Source organism: Sus scrofa, chromosome 13 (genome assembly GCF_054392235.1).
Source record: "Sus scrofa isolate SSC_HxYL_T2T_F1_AM1 chromosome 13, Sscrofa_HxYL_maternal_Yorkshire_Landrace_v2.0, whole genome shotgun sequence".
In the NCBI taxonomy this organism is placed as follows: Eukaryota; Metazoa; Chordata; class Mammalia; order Artiodactyla; family Suidae; genus Sus; species Sus scrofa.
Window position 1 is genome coordinate 132,514,080 of NC_139395.1, and position 25,796 is coordinate 132,539,875.

Here is a 25,796-nt window from a genome sequence, read left to right on the forward strand (position 1 = left end):
TGACAGGCTGTTAGACTGATAAATTTTGTATGTGAGTAAGTCAACACAATGATACCTGAGCCGAGAAGTTAAAAAAACGTGCCTCAAGGTGAACACATTTGAGATTCAATTAATTTCTTTAAAGCTTCATGCTTTATTTATTACCTTGGGTAGAATAATCACAGTGCCTATCATGATCTGAGAAAAGGTATAAACCAGGGTTGCAAACTCAATTGCCTAATGAGGACAGGGTGATCATGTAAAGGAAAGAAGTGGCCAGGTATAAGAAACATGTAGCTATAGCTGTCTTGGTCTTTCTTGGGTATTCCCATTTTGGATAAAGACGTGGATTAGGAGAACATTTCTCGCCCATAAGAATCAGAATAGCATAGATATAACCTCAGGGTTGCGGGGGCAGTAGGGAGGGGTGGGGTCTGGGACAGACTGGCACAAAGAGCCCACGTTGCCTACAGTGGAAGCTGAAGATCAGCCCTGGGCAGTTGTTACTTCATGAGACTAATGGTGCAGCTTTTTTTTTTTTTGTTTTGTTTTGTTTTTCAAAATGAATGGGAAATCTGGATTTTTGAATTAACTTTTGACTTGGAAATTGGGGTTTGTTGCCAACATTTTAAAAACATCACACAGAAAGTGTCTACGAGTGTTCTCTGGGCTCCCAGTTTGATCTCTGCTTTACCTCATTTGTTCTTATCCAGTGTGAAATCTGCCATCCTCTGTGTTTCCCCTGTTAAAATCTAATCAGTCTCTATGAGTCTTCTGGTCCTGAGATTTACTTCAGGGAGCTGTAAGGTATCCCTTGGCTCTGCCTAGACACATGTGCATAGAGTTAGTGGTGCTGGATTTAGGAGGTGATTATAGGTATTTGGGGGAGCCCAGCGAATATAATCTCTCTCGTTTTGTAGATGTTTCTATTGATATGCCAGACCTACTTGATATCAACCATCTCCGAGCCAGGGGGTTACAGCCAGGAGAAGAGGAACTTCCAGACATCAGTCCCCCCATAGTTATTCCTGATGACTCAAAAGGTACCGTCTCCTCCAGGATTCATGTTTTATCTGCTCTAAATGCCTGAAACCTGGCATTTCCCTTCTGTCCTGGCATGATTTTATGTCACGTGGGCTGGGTGGCCTGCATGGGGGATGGAGAGACTGACACAGGGTGGGATCTCAAGGGTAAAGGGTGGTGAGCGAGTGCTCCGGCTTAACTCTTGTTCTTTCTCTAGAACTTTTTGCCGTGGTTTGGTCTCACTTCCTGCCCTCTCCTTTAATTTGCAGATCGCCTGATGAACCAATTGATAGACCGTATGTATCTTTTATGTTTTTTTCTGTGTCCTCCAGTTACTATTGGTCTAACACATTTATCTGTGGGGGTTGAGTGAACGGGCGTTGCTCTGTGTGTATGGCAGCTTTTCCTAGGTGGAAACAATGCTTGGTTTGCAACTTGAGGTAGCAGCAAACCTAAGCCAGTGACATGGTGAGGAGGTGGCCCTGTGGTTCCGGAGAGTGACTGTTAGTGTGAGCGCAAGCTAGCCCTGATTTGGAATCTTGGCTCTGTGATTGGTGACTGTGACCTAGAATAATAAGCTTAACTTCTCTGAGCCTCAGTTTCTGTTCATGGCTGAACAGGGGATAGTGATGCCATCTCTTCCCTCGCTGGCTGCGTGAGTAGCCTCTTTCCACAGTGATGACACAGTGGCCTCTGCCACTTCTTCCACTTCTGCTTTTGCACATGTAATAAAGACACAAGACTGACAGGACATGGTAGTATTAATTAATACTCTTAAGGTTGTTGATTTTATTGGATTGTTCATTAATTTTGTAGCCTTTTCATTCTTTAATCCAGTGGGAGTTGATACTCTTTTTTTTTTTTTTTTTTTTTGCTTTTTAGGGCTGTACCTGTGACATATGGAGGTTCCCAGGCTAGGGGTCAAATCAGAGCTACAGCTGCCCGCTACACCACAGCCACAGCAACATGGGATCCAAACCGCGCCTGTGACCTACACCATGGCTCACGTCAACACCATATCCCCGATCCACTGAACGAGGCCAGGGATCGAACCCGCATCCTCATGGTTACTAATTGGATTCGTTTACACTGAGCCACAATGGGAATTCTGGGAATTGATACTCTTGATCTCCTAAAAAGAACATTAAAACATAAATTCTTTATAGTGAATATTTAGATATTATTTAGGAGGAAGAAGGAGTGTGTAACACAGACTGCTCTGAATCTTTTTGTCTGCAGAGCCTTTCTGGAGATACTATTGTTAAGTGAGAAGTTCAAGTATTTTACATTGTATACACTTTACATGATTGATCATGTGGCCCAGCCTCCATATTTCCTTTCTTGGGTCAATTTTTTTTTTTTTTGTCTTTTTGTTGTTGTTGTTGTTGCTATCTCTTGGGCCACTTCCGCGGCATATGGAGGTTCCCAGGCTAGGGGTTGAATCGGAGCTGTAGCCACCGGCCTACGCCAGAGCCACAGCAACGCGGGATCCGAGCCGCATCTGCAACCTACACCACAGCTCACGGCAACGCCGGATCGTCGTTAACCCACTGAGCAAGGGCAGGGACCGAACCCGCGACCTCATGGTTCCTAGTCGGATTCGTTAACCACTGCGCCACGACGGGAACTCCTTGGGTCAATTTTGATTTACTGATTGCTGGAAGAAGCTGTTCGAGTCAGCAAGGGTCATGTACAAACCACTGCCTCTGTAAATAATCTGATTGTAATGGTAACTAATATTTTGGAACAGTTACCGTGAGTCATGTTGAATATATTACTCCATAAGTTCTTTCAACTGTGTATAACTTTGCTATTAATACAAAGCCCGGATTCTCTGATTGTCACAGTAAGAAGGGCAGAGCAGGTGACCTTTTACAGAGGATAAAACTGAGTCCCAGGAAAGTTCAGAGAACCACGAGTGGGACCAGAGCCAGGGTTCTAGGAGTCAAGCATGCTGTTGATGTCAGTCGACTTTTTTCTGCAGGGTGAGAAGTTTGCTGGCTGCCCCTGATCCTGCAGAGAGCTGGCCTGCAGGGTCTTGCCCCCAGGGAGGGCACTGTTGGTTGGAACTGTGTCAGAGTAGGCTGTGTGACCTCGAGCATGCAGCCATTTTCCAGTTGGCCACTAGTTTCCTCCTGATCTAAGCCTGCTGCCTTATCAGTAATTTTTTTTTTTGCTTTTTGTTTTTTGTCTTTTTGAGTGCCATACCCGAGGCATTTGGAGGTTCCCAGGCTAGGGGTCGTATCGGAGATGTTGCCGCTGGCCTAAGACACAGCCATAGCAATGCCAGATCTGAGCCACATCTGCAACCTACACCACAGCTCAAGGCAACACCAGATCCTTAACCCACTGCGTGAGGCCAGGGATCGAGCCCGCAACCTCGTGCTTCCCAGTCGGATTCGTTTCTGCTGTGCCACGACGGGAACTCCAGTAATTTCTTATATCAGTAGGAGAGAACAGAGGTATCTGTGTTAAGTTACATGTATATCCTACCTTTTTCAGATATTTAAAAGGAATAACTTTGATTATTTTCTTATTACAAGAGTAAAAAGATAATGTCAAGATTAGGGGTTAGTGCTAGGAGTAATTTCTGATTCATCACCCACCTGTAACTACTATTAACCTGTGGCATCTATCCTTCTGCTGTTCTTGGCTCACCTTATTTTCCTCCAAAAGACTTAAACATTTTCAATTTAATATGCTGATATATACAGACATAAACTTATTAAGCTGCATTACTGTGCATTCTAGGGAACAGAGACTTAAGGGATGTTGAAAAGTGTTCTGTAGAAAGAGTTTCCTGGTTTCTTTACTGCAGGAGTCTTTATTGCAGGACTTCTGAGTTTTCACTATGTTAATGTATATTGTGAATTTCTAAGGGGAGAATAGAGAAGATAGATTAAAAAAAACTTATTTGACTATGCATAGAGACCCCTCATTTTGTGCTTCAGTAATTACATCTCTCTGAGAACACTAGGATACTCTAGAATACAGTTTAGGAGTGAGTCACTGTTGTCCTGCACACTGCTTTTTAAAATTTTTTTCTTTTGTCTTTTAAAGGACACACCCTCAGTGTATGGAAATTCCCCAGCTAAGGGTCAAATCGGAGTTGTAGCTGCTGGCCTACACCACAGCTCACAGCAATGCCAGATCCTTAACCCACTGAGCGAGGCCAGGGCTCGAACCTACATCCTCATGGATGCTAGTCAGATTTGTTTCCACTGAGCCACAATGGGAAGTTCCCTTAAAATTTTTTCTTGATAGGATATTCTGTGCATCTTCCTTGTGAGAGAGCACTTTGGTAAATACATTTTCAATATAATTTTTGTAAAACAGAGATCTCTGTTCTTCAGTTCGTCTACTGATTGCTTTCCTTTGTAGATTTTTCAGTAGATTAGAGACCTCAGGACATGGAAAACAAAGGCTATATTCTGTGCTCCTGTTCCTTCCCCACTTTCAGTATAATTTGAGAGCACCATGTGGGTGCGTATGTGTATACACACACACAAACATACATACGCACCCATGTATATACATATACGTACAAACCTATATTTATTTGTATATAGGTAAATGCACATCTCTACCATTATATATTACTCTGAAAAAAAACCAAAACTTGTGTCAAAGGCAAAGTAAGGTTTGTAAAGCAGTCTTTTTTTATACAATTAAAAAGCACATTCTTTCCTTCTGTTTTAACATTGGGCTCTCCATTTCTCAGAGCTAATTACTTCCTTTGATTCCTGATATTTCTAAAGGCCTGCTATAACATCCTGTGAGATTTAAGGAATAGGCTTTTTGGCCTGTAGAAATTGTTCTTCCCTTCAAATTTCAGTCAGAGGAGAGGCTGCTATAGTGGTCCTGAGAATGAGCTAAGAGGCTGAATGTTTCTGGGAATACACTGAATCTCTTTGTAGGAGATTAGAGACTTGTTTTTTAGTACTTGGATTATTCAGGTAATTACTATGGTTCCTATTTAGGTCAAAGATATAAACTAAGCTTAGAAAGCTTAATGTTAGGTTGGCATAAAAAAATAGTTATCACCATCTACACATTAAATAAAAGAGTGCCACACTTTCTTTGGGTAGCATGTGGATAAAGGTAGGGAGAAGCTAAGACAAGAAGAATTAGGGTTGGAGTTCCCGTCGTGGTTCAGCAAATATGAATCTGACTATGAACCATGAGGTTGTGGGTTTGATCCCTGGCCTCGCTCAGTGGGTTAAGGATCCAGCATTGCTGTGAGCTGTGGTGTAGGTTGAAGATGTGGCTCGGAATCTGACGTTGCTGTGGCTCCGGTGTAGGCCGGCAGCTACAGCTTTGATTAGACCCCTAGCCTGGGAACCTCCATTTCCTGTGGGAGCAGCCCTAGAAAAGGCAAAAAGACAGAAAAAAAAAAAAGAAAAGAAGAACTAGGGTTGACTTTTTATACTAGAATATCCTGTTGTGCTTATAGCCTCAGAAATCGATGAGTCATCGGTGATGCAGCTGGCCGAGATGGGCTTTCCCCTGGAAGCGTGTCGGAAGGCTGTGTATTTTACTGGAAACATGGGAGCTGAGGTGGCCTTCAACTGGATCATTGTTCACATGGAAGAGCCAGGTAGGTGGTCGGAAAATGGGATGGCTTTGGAGTCTAATGTGACCCTCAGTGACTCTAAGTCTTGGTCCTTGTATGTCCTCTGGGTGTGTCCTAGAAAATGATTTATTAGCTCATAATCTGCTGCATTGTGAGTAGGGGGGCTTGTAAGTGCAGGTTCCATCAGTGGCCTTGGAACTTCCACGTGCTGTATGCATGGCCACAAAAACATCAGTTGACCACAGATATGTGGGTTTATATCTGAACTCTCAATTCTGTTCAATTGGTCTATTGATCTGTATCTTCATGCCAGTACCAGACTGTCTTGATTACTGTAACTGTAGGTATTTTTTGCTTCTTAGTTATAAAATGTTGTTTATTTCAAGACCCAAAGAAAGAAAAGGGCCTGAGTGTAATTATTTTCCCCAGATTTTGCTGAACCGCTGACCATGCCTGGTTATGGAGGAGCAGCTTCTGCTGGAGCCTCTGTTTTTGGTGCTACTGGATTGGACAACCAACCTCCGGAGGAAATTGTAGCTATCATTACCTCCATGGGATTCCATCGAAATCAGGCTGTTCAGGCACTTCGCGCCACGGTAAGCATGAGAGACTGTCTGTGAATACCTCCCTCTTATTGGGGGTAGTTTGTAACTTGTCAGTAGCAATTGAAACATTCCACTGTCCTTTAATGATTTTGACTCTGCCTTATGCTATACACCACTGTGCCCCACAAAATTTGTGTATCGTATATACAAAGCTAAAATAAATGATTGAGGGAATTATACAGGGATATTAAGAAAAAGATTAAAAAAGGAGAGAATAATACAGTGAGAGAGAGATGACCCAACTGAAAGAAACCCTGTATCAACTTAATGTTTTCAGAGATTTGACTTGAAGCTTGCTTGTGGCCTTAGAGCAGAGGGATGCCTGAGATTCTGTGTTTAATAAGGCAGTTCTTGAGGAAAAATTATGCTTTTCTGGTACCAAGACCTCAGAGCAGTGTCTCTCAAAAGTCATTATAGGAGTTCCCGTTGTGACGCAGAGGTATTCATGAGGATGTGGGTTTGATCCCTGGCCTCACTTGGTTAAGGATCCGGTGTTGCCATGAGCTGTGGTGTAGGTCACAAATGCGGCTCAGATCTGGCAGCTCAGATCTGGCGTTGCTGTGGCTATGGCGAAGGCCAGCAGCTGCAGCTCCTATTTGAACCCTAGTTGGGGAACTTCCATGTGCTGCAGGTGTGATCCTAAAAAGAAAAGGAAAAAAAAAGTCCTTACAGAGCAATGTCCTTGGAATTCTCTGCATCAGTCTCTTTCTGCAGAGAGAGAAGGTTTTTCAGGTGTTCATGATTATCCTGACATCAGGAGGGAAGAACCATGACACTGAAGGGCAGATGCAAATCTTCCTCTTGCAGATGTCTGTTTACTATTGAGGGAAAATAATTTTTTTTCACGCTATAATCTGCTTTTGAGTGCATATCTGCTCCTGATTCCTTCTTGCCTGTCCTGACTGGTGACCTGCAGAGGTCCCTTGCTGAGGTCACAGGGGCCATCCCCTGGCTCTGGGCAATGTGGCTGGAAAAACCTGTTTCCCTTTCAAGTCCCTGAAACTCCTCAACCAGTTTGTTGTACTCAGGGTGCTTGCTTATGCCCCACTTATTTTACTTGCTTGACTGTTTAATTGGGTATTCTGCCTACGTCTGAACAAATTCAGTAAGTCACCCAGTGATATCATAAACCGGGGAAGATGGAAATGTTTTTGTGGTCCACTGATTCGAACTACATGGAGTTCAGTTTAAAACAATTTAACTTGTCTAACCAGTGTTGCCATCATTAGTCAAGGCTTATCTCTACTGTAATTCCATTATTTTGCCAACATTTAGGGAGAGGGGGCTCTGACATAGTAGTCAGGCTGGCACTCCTTGGCCCTGCATGATTATCTGCAGAAAGTATAGTTGGTAGAGAAGGGAGTGTGTGCAGTTAGTGTGGCTTTGGAAAGGGCTGCACTTAAACAAATGCCAGTCTCTTTGGCCTTCTGCCTCCTTTCATTATCAGCATCAGCCTGCAGAAACGCTGAGCTAAGACTGATAGGGGCCTTGGAATGCTGACCTGATGCTGTGAACTGTTTTCCAGTGAATCCAATTACAGACCTCAGTCAGGAGACTTGCAGAATGTCAACGGAGAGTACATTTCTCATGCAGGGTCAGGGCTCCCTACCCAGAGGCACTTAGGATTAATGAATTCAGGCCTCCTGCCCTATCTGCTTGACATCCTGGTTCAAACGGTCAGGATGTAATGAGGCCTCAGGACAGCAAACGTTGTAAAATGTTTTGTTTTATTAGAATAGTAACCTGGAAAGAGCACTGGATTGGATCTTTAGCCACCCTGAGTTTGAGGAGGACAGCGACTTTGTGATCGAGATGGAGAATAATGCCAATGCGAACATTATTTCGGAGGCCAAGCCTGAAGGACCCAGAGTCAAGGATGGATCTGGAAGTAAGTTCCTGCCTCAGGGGTGGTTTGAGTGTCACCCCCTTCCCTCCCACTCCTGCATGTTGCAGCCTTTGCTGTCGTTCTGCAGTTAGCACAGATCCCAGCCTCTCAGGAGTCAGTGCACAGGCCGGGGAGATCTGAGCACATCTCGGGCACACTCAGTCATGTCACTTGGTAGTGTGTGTGCCTTGATTTAGTGCCAGCTCTGACTTGTCTGTCCTGTGAGGTGAAATTTCATCATGGACCATGGATGTCTTTGTCTAAAAGATAGCGTCTATGGAGTTCCCACTCTGGTGCGGTGGGGTAATGATCTGGCTTGTTTCTGTGGAGGCGCTGGTTTGATCCCTAGCCTGTGCAGTGGGTTAAGGATCCTGCATTGTGATAGCTGTGGCATAGATCACAGCTCCCGCTTGGATTTGATCCTGGCCTGGGAATTTCCATATGCTGTGGGGGTGGCGGGACATTTATTTTCATGGTGAGGTATATATCTATATATACATATAGCTAGATATGAAATATATATCTATATATACATATAGCTAGATATGAAATATATATCTATATATACATATAGCTAGATATGAAATATATATCTATATATACATATAGCTAGATATGAAATATATATCTATATATACATATAGCTAGATATGAAATATATATCTATATATACATATAGCTAGATATGAAATATATATCTATATATACATATAGCTAGATATGAAATATATATCTATATATACATATAGCTAGATATGAAATATATATCTATATATACATATAGCTAGATATGAAATATATATCTATATATACATATAGCTAGATATGAAATATATATCTATATATACATATAGCTAGATATGAAACATATATCTATATATAATGGCCACATCAATGGCATGCAGAAGTTCCTGGGCTGGGGCTCAAACCTGAGTCATAGCAGTGACAATGCCGGAACCTTAACCCACTGCGCCACCAGGAACTCCATCATGGGAGTATTTTTGAAGAGTTGAAAGCAGTCTCACACCCTTGACCCTGTCACTGTCCATGCTTCCTCCTGATCATTTTCTGAAGGGCTGTCAGGATGGCAGGAAGAGGTGCCAGAGGCCCATGTTGTGCCTTCTGACGACAAACATATGTGTCATTCTGTGCTGAGTATGGCTCTAAGCACTTTATATAGAGCTACTCACTTAATCCTCATCACACCCATTTTACAGGTGAGAAAACAGAGGCATAAAAAAAGTAGGTAACCTTCCTGGGATCATGCAGCTCTTCAGAGGTGGAGCCAATATTTAAACTTGGAATCTGGGTTCTTAATCATCGTGATGCCCTGCTTCTCAGGCTGTCCCTGCCTGCAGGATCATAGCCTGGCATCCATCACCTCCTCCAGTCACATCTCAGCCTGCTCATCTCTTAGTATGATTTCTCTGCACCTGCATGCCTACAGCTCACAGGCCTGGTGCACCAGCAGCCTACTCAGCCATCCTTGAACCCCCTCTCCCTACTCCCTACTCCCAGGCCGTTGTTTAGGCCAGCCCTTCCTAGTGAATTGCCCTTCTTTCCCACTGCTGCACACTCACATCCTCACCTCTGTTCAGAAACTCGGCCACAGTTTCCATTTCTCTGGACCATTTTCCCAGGTTCTAGTCATGATCAGGCTTCCACCCACCCCACTTACTTTCCAGGCCAGTAGTCATTATACCAATATTAACATTCCTTCCATTTGTGTCGCGTTGACTCTTCACAGTAACCCTGTGAGGTAGATACTATCATCATCTCGCTGCTTCAGGAACAGGTCAAGAAGGCAAAGTAAGTTGCCAGAGTCACTTAGCCAGTGCAAAATAGAACAGGGATTTGGACCAGGCAGCCTGCCTTTGAGCCTGTGCCTGTAGCCGCTGTAATGCAGCGTTTGTCCTTCTGTTATTAGAGGCATGGCATTCATCTTGCAGTAAAATTAGTTATGTAAATACCTGTGTCTCCCAGCTGCCTGGGAACTCCTGGGGACAGAGGCTTCACTTTATTTTCTTTTTAAGGCCATACATGAGGCATGTGGAAGTTCCCAGGCTGGGGGTTGAATCGGAGCTGCAGCTGCCGGCCTATACTAGAGCTTACAGTAATGCCAGATCCTTAACCCACTGAGCGAGGTTGGGGATTGAACCCATGTCCTCATGGATACTAGTTGGGTTCGTTACCACTGAGCCACAATGGGAACTCCCGGAGGCCTTTTTCCTTTTATAAGGCATGTGGTGTCCAGTGCATAGAGAGAACCAGGTAAATAATAATTGGGTTTAATTAATGGACCATAACCTAGTTTGTTTCTAGAATTGTGTAGCTGTAGCTCTAGTTGTTAATGGTCTCACCAGGCCTAACATGTATGTGTGATCTGGCTCTAGGGACAGAGAGTGGGAAGGAAACTTACTTCTACATAAAATATGAATTTCAGGAGTTCCCTTTGTGACTCAGCAGTAGGATCCTGAAGGATCCTAACTAGGATCCATGAAGACTTGGGTTTGATCCCTGGCTTTGCTCAGTGGGTTAAGGATCTGGTGTTGCCATGAACTGTGGTACAGGTTGCAGTTGTAGCTTGGATCCTGCATTGCTGTGGTATAGGCCAGCAGCTGCAGCACTGATTCGACCCCTAGCCTGGGAACTTCCATATGCTGCAGATGTGGTCCTAAAAAGCAAAAAATAAAAAATAAAAATAAAAAAATGAATTTCTTCACTGCAACTGTTTTAATCCTGACTAGGTGAGAAAAGGATGAGCCTTAGTTCTCCTGACTTCCATGTTCACCTAAAGGGTCTTGTATTACTTGGTGGAAATTGCTGGCTTGCCTAAAATATTAAAAGCTGTAATGGACAAGTTAATAATTCATGAGCAAGATTTATGGTGTGTTACAAGTCCATCGGTTCACTGCTTCCTTGATTTTCAGTAATGGACTTTTCTTTAGGGATGGTGAATTCTTGCTGAAGAAATAAACCACAAGATGGGGCCATTGTAAAGCTGCTGAGTTATTTGGCTTCAGAGGGAGGGAGAGTTTGATCATTAGGGATTCCTGTCTCCTGATGGAGCTTGGCGGGACCAGCCTCTCTCAGAGATGGTCATTAATGATGTGGAACAGCCACATCCTCTACTTGGGCTTACTGAACTCAGAGTGACCTGCAGATAGTCCTCCTTTTTGAGTTATATCCTTGAATAGGATGTCCTGTGATGTTTTCAAGCACCCATTTGAAGACACTCTGGGCCGAACCCTATGGCCTTACTCATCTCTCCCAAAGTTCAGGCACTTGTGGGTGAGGGTGGGGATGGAGACAGTGCTGCACTGTGAGAAATCACAGATAGGATATTCCAGATCTAGAGAAGTAGGTGAAAAAAGTTAATTATGAAAAAAAGCATAAACCACCCTAATGCACCAAATGCATTTTGCCTTTGATTTTATAGAAGAACCAGTGTTTTTGTTGTTGCTGTTGTCTTGCTTTTTAGGGCTGCACCTGCAGCATATGGAGGTTTCCAGCCTACGGGTTGAATCGGAGCTACAGCTGCCTGCCTATGTCACAGCCATAACAATGTGGGATCCAAGCTGCGTCTGCGACCTACAACCACAGCTCATGGCAACACCAGATCTCTAACCCATTGAGCAAGGCCAGGGATCAAACCTGCATCCTCATGGATACTAGTCAGATTCATTTCTGCTGTGCCACATCGGGAACTCTGGAAGGACCAGTGCTTTTTAAGTAGCCTTTCTAGCGCTGGCTCTTGGGAGGTGATCAGCAAGTGAATGATTAAGTGAAGAATTAAATGAGTGCCAGGTGGTGAGGGTCACAGGTTAGGTTTTTTATTGCCTCCATTCAGCGCCAGCTGGAGGAATTGACGGTGTGGTGTTGTGTTCTTTTGCTTACATCACAGGAAAGGGAAAAGGTGATTTTTTTTTTGTACTTGGCTGCATTAGCACCTGAATTCATATGTTAGTCACTTTTCTCTTTTTCTGTTTATAAAAATTATCATTTATGTTATTTCTTATAATTAAAAGGATAGGTAGTAATTTTATCTTTTTGTCTTTTTTTTGTCTTTTGTTGTTGTTGTTGTTGCTATTTCTTGGGCCGCTCCTGCGGCATAGAAAGAATAGGTTTTTTTTTACCTCATCTCCATTTTTATTTTTTTTTATTTTTTTTATTTTTATTTTTTTTTTGTATTTTTGCTATTTCTTGGGCCGCTCTTGCGGCATATGGAGGTTCCCAGGCTAGGGGTTGAATCGGAGCTGTAGCCACCGGCCTACGCCAAAGCCACAGCAACGCGGGATCCGAGCCGCGTCTGCAACCTACACCACAGCTCACGGCAACGCCGGATCGTTAACCCACTGAGCAAGGGCAGGGACCGAACCCGCAACCTCATAGTTCCTAGTCGGATTCGTTAACCACTGCGCCACGACGGGAACTCCAGGTAGTAATTTTAGCAGCTTGAGAAAATACGGATGTATGAGTAGAAGAAAACAAAAATTACAATCCTACTACCTAGTCATAACCACTGTTATATATTTTGTGTATATTCTTTAGACCTTTCTTTGCAAATGTGTAAAAATGAATCCAAAGGTGTGTGTATATATATAGCATTCTATTCTATGCATGCTATTTTTTTAAAATTGAACTATTGTTGGTTTATACTATATTAGTTTCAGGTGTACAATATAGTGATTTGGTATTTTTATAGATTATACTCCATTTACAGTTATTACAAAATATTGGCTATATTTCCCTGTGCTGTACAGTGTATTCTTACTGCTTATCTACTTCATGCTCTACATGCTATTTTATAGCCTGCTCTTTCCCTGTGGGTGTACATTATGTAAATCTAGGTCAGTGAACATATATTAATATTCTGTTGTACTATAATATATGTACCTAGTTTTAGGCCAACCAGTTAGTATTTAAATAAAAGACGATTCCAGAAAGAGTTTTAAATAATGGGGTTCTTTGCACATTCAGAAGGTGATGGCAATGATTTTTAAATGCTACATTTCTTAAAGGATAAATTCAGTTCAGAGAAGTGCAACAAATGCCTCTTTCAATCTCTATCCAGGTAATAATTTGGTTAGAATTCTTTCAACTTGGTCAACATTTATGTTTCATTTCTCCCCTCATCCCCTTCCTCCATTCTTTTCTCTATTAAAAATAATGTTAAAATGAACATTCCTGAGTCCTTAATATTTCTTTAGGATTAGTGTAGAAGTGAAGGTTTTAGATGCAAAACTGTATGTTTTTGAGATTTTATTTTATTTTTTTGGCCACAGTGGCAGCATGCAGAAGTTCCTGGGCCAGGGATCAAATGGAGCCATAGCAGTGACAATGTGGATCCTACTTTTGAGATTTTAATACAGATGATCCCTTTAGCCCCAGAATCACAGCACTGCCATGTGCTCCTATTCCCTGTCCCTCCCAACAGTACTTTTCACATCTTCATTGCCGACTTGTTTTTGTGTTAATCACTTCCTTATTTCCTTTGGCCCAATCTCCCACTTTTACTGAGGTTTTTAGATCGCTTTTAATGGATTTGTATGAGACTTTAAAATATATCATGTGTTATATACACAAGTTTTGGAATACCTTGTAGCTTTACAGTACTGAGTTTTTCTGGCCAGAAACATGTTACCCTTTTCTTTTGCTTCATTTCCTTCTTCTCCTGCCCCTGAAAAGCTATATGGTTTTCTTTATAAATGTCCTGTGCCTTTCTGGTTAATTCTCAGAGTTAAATTTTCTGTGTTACTTATAAATACCATTTTTTTCCCATTATATTTTCTAAGTTGTTCCTGCTGAATTTTTGGAAAGGTCCTGATCTTGTAAATGGCCATTCTGGAGGGATTTGATTAGAATTACATTAAATTCATAGGTTCCATCCCAGGAGATGTGTACTATGTAGGTGCGTTGTTTACATTCCCAAGACATTGTTTTTTACCTTTATTTTGGTTGGTTAATTGACTCAGACATTTGACTTGGGGGTAATGAAGACAATTTAAAAGTTCAGGTAATTTCTTTTTTTTTCCTTTTTTCTTTTTAGGGCTGTACCTGCAGCATGTGGAAGTTCCCAGGCTAGAAGTCGAATTAGAGTTGCAGCTGCCAGCCTACACCACAGCCACAGCAATGCAGGATCCAAGCCATGTCTGCAACCTATGACATGGCTCATGGCAACACAGGATCCTTAACCCACTGAAGGAGACCAGGGATCAAACCCACACATCCTTGTGGGTCCCAGTCGGGTTTGTTTCCTCTGAGCCATGACGGAAACTCCCAAGGTAATTTCTATTTAGTAGCAAAATAGGAAGCCAAAACAGACCGAGTAAAAGCAACAACTTCAGTTTTCAGGGTTCTTTTTTAAGTAGCAGGATTGCTGAGCCAAGCTTTTCTAAGCAAAAAGGGGGATGTCTTATATCATAAAAGCCGAAAAGTCCCAGGAAGACTTGATTCTGGGCATGTCCTTGACTCCAAGACTCAAACCCTTTTACCTGAGTATGTCTCTTGTCTCTGCTTCCTGGCGGGGGTGGGGTGAGGGGTTGGTTCCAGTCTCAGACAGGCTTGCCATCATAGCCACAAGATGGCTACGAGTGTCTTCTACTTCTGTATCTCCCCAGGTTAAAATCTAGCAGAAAGTATATTGTTCTGGGGTTCTCAGCAGAGGTTCTAGGAACATGAGCGTCTGTCAGGTACCCTCCTCTGTCAAGTGTGAGTTGAGAAGGGAAGGATCAACCTTCAGAACACTAGTGTGGGTCTAGACCTGCAGAATCAGCATCACCTGAGAACTTGTTGGAGCTGCAACTCTTTGGGCCTCACCCAGACCTACTGAATTAGGACCTCTGAGGGAGGGCTTAGCGATCTGTGGTTGAATAGGCTCTCCAGGAGGTTCTAACGCAGCTTTAATTCGAGAAGCACCACCTTAACAGCAAGATTAGGTTGTTCTTTGAGGAGAAGAGCGGTCACTGCTACAGCAAGTTAATACTGAAAATAGTGACAAGGTAAGTGTTTGAGTTGGAAAAAGAGTAACTGTTACAAAGACACAGATTAAAGAAGCACTTGTATCAAATTCTTCCCTTAAGGAATGTGTTAATTAAAAATAACCATTTTCCATCTTTTTGAATGAGGAGGTAATGTCATTAGATGAAACTTTTAAATGTTACCTAATTTGATTAAAAGGGTTAGTGCTATCAATACTCGGTGAAATAGTAGCTGTCTTTTATTGAATGTCTGCTAAGTGCCAGGTGTTTCTTCTACCACTTTTGCCTCACTCCTTACAACTAAGTATTTAGATAGGAAAGTCGTCACTGGCAAGGTTACCGACTTTCTTGTGAGAGGACTGCCTTGGAATCTGGGTCTGGCTGATTTTAAAGACTGCATTTTCTCCTTTGCTCCCTATTGAGTCATCTTATTTCAGATTTTTAAAATTGGAATGGAGGCAGGAGTCTGTTTTCTTTTCCAGAAGACTCTCTTTATTGTCATGTCCTACCTGTTTTAAGATAGGACACTTTCTGTTGATTTTTAAATTTTTTTTTTTTAATTTTAAGAAGTAGGAAATCAAGCCATCAATCTAATCTATCTAGGTCTCTGCCATTTGCAAAATCATTTCTGTTTCCGTGTTGCACTTAACGAGAATCCACTTTTTTTTTTTTTTAAAAAGAACTCACTGATTGCCAATGTAATTAAAATGTGATTAGACTGTGATTACTCAGAACCTGCTCTGGCTCCTTCAGGCACATGGCTGTATCGGTTCAGACATCTTGTGCTGCAGCTGAGGATTTTCCAGCCAGGGGAGCAGAGAGACATTGCATTGACATGATGGTGGGGCTCGGTACATGCAGGGCTCCACAGGAATGCAGCCCACACAGGATCTGGAGAGCGGAGGGGTTTTGCCCAGGGAACCTAAGTCTCAGTGGTCGGATTGAAAGCCACACACACTAATACCTCTGGGCTCTCATTCTCGTCCCACGTCCGTACTTGTTCTTTTCAGTAGTGTGATTGGAAGTTAAGAGGAAGCCATTCGGCAGAGTCGGCTAATTTACGCTGAAGTGGAGGTGACCAAAAACTCTTCTGCTTGGAGGAAAGTCTTTAATATTTGTCATTTTAGGCAGCATAACAAAAAGAAGTCCAGATGGATTGGTAATTTTGAGCTGGCTAGTGTTGGGGAGGCAATTTGTACATCTTTTAAAGATCTATGCATGTTATCAGCTGCTTTAAGCTGTTATAGATTTACCCAAATCCTCCTTTTTCTCTTTTTGGGAATTCAGTAGTTTTCTAAAAGCTCCAAATCCACCCTCCATGCCCCCACCACACATGATGCAGGTCTTTTCTCAGAGCAGGGATGAGGGAAGTAAAGTTGTTGGGGGGTAGAGGTTGTTTGCAGATATAGCATGTTTGTGAGTCAAATCTTGGTATTTGGGGATGAGATTTTCCCTTCTGTTGTTAGAGATGGGTAATGAAACAGGTTATTCACTTTTGGAAGATTCAGTTGGAAAACTCAGTTTGGCTTTCTCACCAGAAGGCTGCGGAGCTCCTGAGTTCCCGGAGTTTTAAGGAGTCTTTTGGTGTTTTGGTGTTCTGAGCACTCTGTAGGCTGACTAACGTGTTGTGCCCTCATGAGATATTGCTGCTTTTCAAGTGGATATAGGTGCTATAATGGTTTATCAACTGTAAATTAACTGCACTCCTGAATCTAGAGTTGCTTTTGGTCATTATGTGTTGTTGAATTATACTTTTCAAAAAAGGTAAAATGATGACTGTCAGGTACATAGAAATGACTATATACTACAGATTTTCTTTGACTCCTTAATTAGGGAAGCAGTTAGTTGTTATTACTGGTTCAAAAGCATCTGGAAAGTGAGGATATTTAATGGTAATTTGATTGCTGAGTTAGATATAAAATTAGTGTCTATCAGGATCAGGAACTCTTGAAGTTACCGGGGTTGATAGAAGAAAAAACCACAGCCTAAAAGTTTCAAGGTAAGTTTTTACCTGGGGACCTTACTGAGGACTATAAGCCTGGAAGACAGCCTCTCAGATAGCTCTAAGGATCTACTCTGAAGACATAAAGAAGGAGCCAAGGTATATTGGAGTTTTTTTGCTGGAAAAAAAATCATGTATCAAACATCAAAAAAATTACTGCTAATCACAAAGAAAAGACATCTCAAGTTAATGATTTTAGTACTTTTCTATATGGGAGAAGATGCACATGTCTGGGCTCATTGCAATTATTTCTTAGTTATGCATCTTAACTATCTATCTAAGGCCAGCATCCAAAGCACTAAAAGCTTCCCGTTTTTCTTCATCCCGAATTCTCTAAGATTACACCGTGGTGGGGGCAGTGCTAGGGACAGAAGGAGTGGTTGATGGCTTGATCCTTGTAGAACTGGAGTGGCAACATTCCCTGTCTACAGTGCCCCCTCTTGGTCAGAAATTTGATTAGGGTTTGGAAGGTATTTTGTAAGCAGTTTGTTCCACAGCACTAGGAATTCTCATTCCTAGATCAGACAAGGATTTTGTTGGTAGGCTATTCAGTGTGCAGTTTTTGAATTAGGCTCTGCTGATAACCTAAAATTTTCTGGATCATTTGTCTTAGTAGTTTATTATGATCCACGAGATGTTTCCCTTTATTGCTTCTTCCCATATCTAGAATTGCACTACTACAGTTGTTCTATATAGAGTTATATATGTGATCAATTGCCTCTGGATGTTCAGCCACCATTAATTTTGTCAGCGGCCCGGTTGCACATCAGATAATGGAAGAGACAACAATCTTATAGAATATAAGTAATATAGCTAATAACACTAATAAGGTTGTAGTACAGCAGAGAGACACAAAACATAAAACAGTTTGAAATAACAGAACAAACTAAAACAATGATTAGTATAACTAGTTGTAACCTGGATTGCGAAGACCCCATCAAATCCACAGGGGAGCCAGCTGGTGGGATCAGGTAGAAGCCAAATTCTGGAGTGATCAGGTAGAAGAAGATAAATATTTCATCTTTGTTTATGGAGGTATACTTTATCAACGTGTTGTAGGTCATAGTTAGCATAAGGGAAAAGGTTTTCTGGATAACAAAGATTAAAAGCCACTAATATGTCAGGTGAAAAATCATAAAGTTGTAAATCATATTTATCAGTTCATTCTGGTCCATGTAGTTAATTCCTGTTGATCAGGATGAAGCCATCAGGTTTTCTATTAGTTTTATAATTTCTTACCCAGTTCAGTGGTATTTATCTAAAAGTCATCAGAAACTTGTATTTGTCAAAAAGCCCTTTTAATGGATTTTCTTGAAGATCTTCATTTTATAAAAGCATCAGAGTGAAAGACTGCCAATGACAAAAGACTTAACAATGGCATGGTTAAAGATATGATTGCAATGCAATTGATAAGAAATTTTGTTATTTCTAAGACATACAACATTTTAAGATAATAAGTAGAATTATAACAGATAATATTATACTAGGACATACAAGATTTATTGTCAAGTGGTGATAAACCTTAAGTTGTATGAGTAAATATCATTAATATAGATATTCCAAAAGTTGTATGAAATTCCTAAAAATCTATATTAATGATATTTACTCATACAATGTAACTTAAGGTTTATCACCACTTGACAATGTTTCCCATGTAATTTAACATACTGAATAAACATAATTAGTTTAATGTCTCTTTGGGATGTTACAGGGGCCCTTGGAAGCAACCCCAAATCAGATAGAGGTCAAAAGAACTTCTTTTAGAATTTGACTTGGGACATTTGTCAAAGATATCAAGAGGTTTTAAAACACTTGGTCAAGGAGTTCCCGTCATGGCTCGTGGTTGACGAACCTGACTAGCATACAAGAGGATGTGGGTTCGATTCTTGGCCTTGCTCAGTGGGTCAAGGATCCTGTGTTGGCGTTAGCTGTGGTGTAGGTTGCAGACATGGCTCGGTTGTGTTGCTGTGGCTTTGACATAGGCTGGCAGCCACAGCTCCGATTGGACCCCTAGCCTGGGAACCTCCATGTGCCACAGGTGTGGCCCTAAAAAAGAGAAAAAGACCAAAAAACAAAAAAACCCACTTGGTCAAATAGGATCCTAGGTCAGTGAAACAATACTTATTGATTGAACCAAAGTGACAAAAAAAGATTTTAAATGCAAATACAGGAAGTTACGATGGATTACTTAATTACAGTCTGCTATCAAAAGCAGATTGCTGGGGAGTTCCCATCGTGGCACAGTGGTTAACAAATCCGACTAAGAACCATGAGGTTGTGGGTTCAATCCCTGGCTTTGCTCAGTAGGTTAAGGATCCAGCGTTGCCATGAGCTGTGGTGTAGGTTGCAGACACAGCTTGGTTCCTGCGTTGCTGTGGCTCTGGTGTAGGCCAGTGGCTACAGCTCTGATTCGACCCCTAGCCTGGGAATTTCCATATGCTGCGGGAGCAGCCCAAGAAATGGCAAAAAGACAAAAAAAAAAAAAAAAAAAAAGCAGATTGCTGTTCCAAGAGACCTTTCGGGGGGGGGGGGGCAGCTGTTGCAATGGCTGATGGCTTGATTGTTGCAGAACCAGAACAGCAGGCGACATCCACAAGGCAGACCTCATTTTCTTGTGCTGTGCTTTGTTGTGCTTCACAAATAATGTTTTTTTTTTAAACAAATTGAAGGCTTGTGGGACCATGCATCAATAAGACTCTTGGTGCCATTTTTCCAATAGCATTTGCTCACTTAGTTTCTGTGTCACATTTTGGTAATTCTTGCAATATTTTGAGCCCTCCACTAGCAAAAAGATTATAACTTGCTGAAAGCGCAGCTGATAGTTAACATTTTTTAACCATAAAGTGTCCCCCCCTCCTTTTTATGGCTGCACTCTTGGCATATGGAAGCTCCCAGACTAGTGGGTTGAATTGGAGCTGCAGCTGCTGGCCTACACCACAGCCATGGCAACACTGGATCTGAGCCACATCTGCAACCAATGCCACAACTCATGCAACACTGGATCCTTAACCCACTAAGTGAGGCCAGGAATCGAACCTGCATCCTCGCAGAGACTGTGTCATGTTCTTAACCTAAGCCACAGTGGGAACTCCTCCAGTTTAGGCAGTTTTGTCCAGTTCTTTCAGTTATTTTGAAAGGTTCTCTGTAGCAAATCAACATTTTTGAAACAATTTACCTTGCTTTGAAATGCCTTTTCCACCTACATAAAAAGGGGTCACTATATTTTTTGAGGGTATGATGATGCTGTGTTTGGAGGGAGATCTCTGAAAACTGGGAGAAGAACCACAGTGGCTTCCCTGTTTGGTTTATTCACCTTTACTTTCTCTTCGGAAACTAATATAAATTGAGATTTCTTATCTGTTGAATTTTTGCAAAATTGAGATTCTCTCTTTTGCTGTTTGCTCCTAGCAGGAGGCCTTGAATAATGCATGGAGTGGTTGCTTCTATTGATAAACACAGTTAATTTTAATTATAGGACTAAGATTTATGCTAATCTTTTTTCTTTATTTTTATGGTTCTGAGTATACACGTGAATTAATTGCTTTTAACCAAGGAGGGGGAAAATGACGTTGGGGCTTAATGACATGTTTGGGTGTATTGCAGTGTATGGATTTGTTCCTTTCTCTATGTCTGTCTGTTTTGTCAACACGTTGGCTGTGTTGGTGTCTGAGCAATGTTTCATTGAAATAACTCTAGGTTATGGTGGGAAGTGATCATTAAATACTCTGTTCAATTATTTAAGTCATTGTTTGGGGGGCAGTTCCTTGGGGGGGGAACCTTGGTTCGAGAATTACATTCTGTCTTCATTTCATGGAAAATCTAAGAGGGCAGCTGTCTTGTAGGAGACCAGCACCATGTCTCTCAAATTGGATATTTGGAATTTGATTTAAAATTATTCCAAAAGATTTTTAAAAACCACCCAGGAGAGTTCCTGTTGTGGCTCAGTGGTAAGAAACCTGACTAGTATCCATGAGGACCCAGGTTCGATCCCTGGCCCTGCTCAGTGGGTTAAGGATCTGGCGTTGCTGTGAGCTGAGGTGTAGATTGTAGACACGGCTTGGATCTGGCGTTGCTGTGGCTGTGGTATAGGCAGCTGCAGCTCTGATTGGACCCCTAGCCTGGGAGCCTCCATATGCTGTGGGTGCAGCCCTAAAAAGAGAAAACAAAAGAAAACAACAACAACAAAAACCCATCCAGGGTCAAGACACATGAAAAAAGTTCAGGTTCTCCTCTCTCTCTTGCTTACTAGGGTAGAGGTGGGTACTTAGTGACAGGGGATGCAGGGAAGGCAGACAAGGGTAGGGTCCTTTGTCACTAAGTGCCAGGCAAAATGATTGTCATTCACAACTATTTTTGCCTGGTTTGTTTCAAATGCTTTTTTTTTTTTTGGGGGGGGGCGTTGTCGGTTGATATGATAGCAACAAAAAATTAATGATGGAGAAGGCAGTCTATTCTGATTCATTTCTTTTAGAAATAATTATTTGACTAATTTATACCCCACTTTATACTTTGACAGGTGATTTATAAAAATGTATACAATGTGAAAAGTTAAAAAAAAAAAGTGAGGACATGGAGTGAAGGGAGGGATCGATGCCTACTATGTGCTAAGCACCCTGTTTGCTGTGCCTTGAATATTCCAGTGAACAAAACAGACAAACTTCTTTTCCTTATGGAGCTATATTCTAGCCTGGGATAAAAGGAGGCAGACTATAAGTAACTGCACAAATAAGTATGTGATAGGGTGTCGTTGTGAGGTCTGTGGGCAATAGGAAAGCAAGGTTGGGGTGAGGGTGGGGTGGAAGAAGGGAGGAGTGGCTGTTTATATGGAAGGCTCTCTGAGACCTGGATGAAATGAGGGGTGGGTCATGTGGCATCTGAAAAAAGAGTTTCAGGTAGAAGTTATAGTAGGTGTCGAGGCTTGAAGCCCTCTCTGTCAATGAGACGAATAGCTGGTATATGAACAGTGGCCAGGAGGCTGGAGGAGCTGGAGTGGAGTGAGGGGGAGAGTGAGAGGAGGTGGAGGACCTCATAGGTCATTGTAAGAGTGAGATTTTACCTCCACTTAGAGTGAGCTGGCAGCCATACTGAGATGGTCGGTAGGGCTAAGGGAGGAAGCAGGGAGCCAAGTTAGGAGGGGAGGCTATTATAATAATTCAGGCAAGAGATGATGGTAACTCAGATTAGGGGTTACTAGTGGACGGTAAGAAGTGGTATTACCACTTTTGAAGAAAATGCCGGATATATTTTTGAAGGATTTGCTGATGGATTGGATGTGTGTAAAGAGTGGGAGAGGGGAGTCAAGATTTTGTTGAGTTACTGGCAGAAGGAATCACCATTGACTGAGATGGATAAGGCTGAGGAGAGAACACTCAACTTGATAAAAGGCATCTACCAAAAGATCCACAGTTCCCGTCATGCATAATGATGAAGGACTGAATGCATTTCCTCTAAGAGCAGGAACAAGACAAGGATGTCCACTCTTGCCACTTGTATTTAACATTGTGTAAGGGGTTTTAGCTGTGGCAGCTAAGTAAGAAAAATACCGGGCATCCAGATAAGCAAGGAAGAAGTAAAACTACTTCTCTTTGCAGAAGATATGGTCTTGTATATACAAAATCCTAAGGAATCTACTTTAAAAACCATTAGAACTAATAAATGAGTTCAGCAAGATTGCAGAAAACAAGATCAATATACAAAATTCAATTGTAGTTCTACACATTAGCAATGAACATTTTGGAAATGAAATTTAAAAACTAATTCCATTTAACACCATGAAATTAGGTGAGAGCACCCAGAGGGGGAAGGAGGGAAAGATGGGGAGAAGGAGAGAGAGAGGGAGAAAAAGGGAGAGAGAGAGAGACTGTGTGTGTATGTGTATATATGAGAAGATTGAGAAAAGAGAGGCCTAAGGTCAGAGCCCCAGGTCACCAACGTTTAACTGGTCAAGAAGAAGAGGAGGAGCCAGTAAGACATCTGCACGACTAAAGAGTCAAGTCCTGGGGGCAGATGTTTGAGGAAGCAGGAGGTGGTCCACAGTGTGTGGAATGCTGAAGGGTAAGATGAGGACAGGCTGTTCCAGCTGAGTAAGCCTATGAGCCTTGGTGAACTGCAAGAGAGAGAAAGGATGGGAAAGGGAGGACCCACGGAAAAGGTCTTTCCAGAACCAACACACTTGTAAAATACGACAAAAATTGAGTCCTAGAAAAATGAATAAGCACGTACGTTTTTTTTCCCTTATTAGACTAACAGATATGAGTACTACTCTCAAATTATTGTAAAAGTTTGTAAATGCTCACTCAGCTTCTGTACCTATCTCATTCTAGTCTGTAGCATTTTGTGAAGTTGGACTGGTATTAGTCTGCGGAACCCACTTTATTTTTTAATTTTTTGGGCTCACTTGTGAAAGTTCCTGGGCCAAGGATGGAACGTGCACCAGAGTAACCCACCAGGGAACTCCATGTGGAACCCACTTTGTATTGTGTAGGTGTTGTGTGATTGTGGAATTGGTGGGCAGAGCATGAGGTGAAATTCATTCACCGTGGCTTTGGTACAGCATTCTGTGTTGGATGGCAGGGGTTACTTTTTGGAGAATAAACATCCATCTCATGCTCTCAGAAGCTGTATATCTCCTTGTTCAGAAGGCATGAAGCCAAAATTTTGGTCCCATATAGTTCATAATCGTGAGCAAGTCAGAAATCATGAGATGCATATTCTGAGCATTATCCTGTTCTATAAATGATAACAGCTATCTGCTGTCTTCCTCCTCTCCTGACATTTGTATGGTATTTTCATCTGAATTGCTCATTTAAGTCTCATACAACCTTGTGAAGTGGGTGGATTTTTCAGTTCTGTGAAGAAACAGGCTCAGAAAGATGGAACACATTCACCCTCATGCTGCTTAGAAGTGGTGGAGCTAGAGCTACCCTTTTAGACCCATGAGCTGGCCAGCAGACTGGGCTGTGGGATTTTTAATCCTTTTTCAGATAGGAACTTCCTGTCAGCTGTACTTTGATAGTTTATGTCCTGCTTTGTTATGCATTTGCAGGTTGAAGTTGTCACTTTGGGTATGTGTACTCAGCATAGTAAGTAAATTGGCTTTATTCTTCAGTCTAAATGGTTGCTGGACTACATTCTTACTGATTTTAACTTATCAGAAGTGCTATTGATTTCTAGAAATGCTGCCTTGTAACTGAGTTGTTTTCTCTTTCATAGCATATGAATTGTTTGCGTTCATCAGTCACATGGGAACATCTACAATGAGTGGCCATTATGTTTGCCACATCAAAAAGGAAGGAAGGTAAGTCTTTTTGAGAATAAAATGCAATCTCTATTATATTGAGCACCTATTATGCGCCAGGCACTCCATCAGGTGTTTCATATGTTATCTCATTTGGTTCTCACAGTGGTCTTGTAGAGAAAAGCCATTTTACACATCAAGACCCTGAGGGTCAGGGAGGCTGAATAGCTTGACCTCAGCAGCTGTGTCCGAGCTGGTATTAAGGCCCCTCTTCCCCATCATAGCAAGGGGACTTGCCAAGGTAAAGACGTGTCCTGCAGTAGAATGTGTGTCCCTAATTGGAACTCCCACAGGATTGCCAGATCTAGCCAACAAAATGAAACAAAGCAATAAAACCAGGATGGCCAGTTACATTTGAATTTCAGACAAAGAGTAGCTTTTTAGTATAAATATGTCTCAACTATTGCATGCAGCATTCTTTTATGAAAAAGGTATTTGTTGCCTAGGTGGTATTTAAATTGGACTGGGTACCCTGTGTTCTCTCTGGCAACCCTGACACCCAGGGTTTGCTCTGTTGTTGCAGCCTTGGCTTCTTTTAGGTGTGTGGTCAGCTGGGAATGAGACAGTTGTGGGGTGTAAGGCTGCTCCTCTTTTCAGAATCTTCTTCCTGGGCTAGATCCTCACAGGCCCCGCCAGCTTCCCTTCCTTGTGCTCTGAGCGGCCTGGCCCGTGGGTTAGCATCCCTGCCCGAGGCTGTGCCTGGGCCATAGGGACGCTGGAGAAGCACATAACCTTGGCCTCTCCTAGCAGGACGCTGACCTAGTACTGCAAGAGTGACTGGTTCCCTCCCAGGATCCACTGTGCTCCTTTTTGGTTTAGTCTTGTCTTCTTCACTTGATTAATACAATATTTGAGCACAGGAAACTTGACTTACAGTGAATTCTTTTTATTACCAAGTATGAGAGCTCTTTTCAAAATACTTAAAAGAATTTCTTTTTTAAATTACAATTTAAAAGCAGCAAACTTCACTATGAGAAATTTGTGAAATACAAAAACATTCAAAGAAAATGCCCTATGGAAATGTAGAGAGAACTGTTGTCTGTATCTTGATATATTTCACTTTATTTTATTGCGAGAGGGTGTGTATGTCTATACCCACACATACTACATAAAAATATATATGTGTATTTACAACTTTTCTAAAAGCTTAAAGTTCATCTGTCGTTATGTACAACTTTGTAACCTGCTTTTTTCCCATTTCATATGGTATTGTGATTATGCTCACTTTACCAAATATTCTTTGAAGACATTTTAGTAGTTTATAATAGTTTACTATATGTCTCTTTACTTCTGATTTTTAGCTAGTTTTATACCTAAGGCTGAAATAAACACATAATTCATTGACTCAGTTTCTGAGGCCGTCTATGGAATTTTACAAATGGAATTATGAGTTCAAAGGATTTAAAGTGTTTGGAGACTCCTTCATGAATTACCTTTTTTTTTTTTTTTTTT

At 41.8% G+C, this 25,796-nt stretch overlaps 1 protein-coding gene and 1 long non-coding RNA gene across 6 annotated transcripts in view; both read left to right on the forward strand.

Moving 5' to 3' along the window:
• Positions 1–25,796, forward strand: part of USP13 (ubiquitin specific peptidase 13) — a 126,671-nt gene that overhangs the window by 95,502 nt on the left and 5,373 nt on the right. For 4 of the 5 annotated variants that reach the window (XM_013982225.3, XM_021071212.2, XM_084990377.1 and 1 more), the window contains 6 exons: positions 900–1,022; positions 1,272–1,298; positions 5,456–5,599; positions 6,005–6,171; positions 7,915–8,068; positions 24,260–24,344. In XM_013982225.3, the coding sequence (XP_013837679.3) occupies positions 900–1,022; positions 1,272–1,298; positions 5,456–5,599; positions 6,005–6,171; positions 7,915–8,068; positions 24,260–24,344 (700 nt within the window). Of the gene's footprint in view, positions 1–899; positions 1,023–1,271; positions 1,889–5,335; positions 5,600–6,004; positions 6,172–7,914; positions 8,069–24,259; positions 24,345–25,796 lie in introns of those variants that run through there. The other variant, XR_014824387.1, reaches the window with a different exon arrangement.
• LOC146397618 (uncharacterized) lies at positions 11,920–17,222 on the forward strand. Its single transcript, XR_014824390.1, has 2 exons — positions 11,920–12,098; positions 12,504–17,222. It is a non-coding gene; the product is annotated as an uncharacterized LOC146397618 (long non-coding RNA).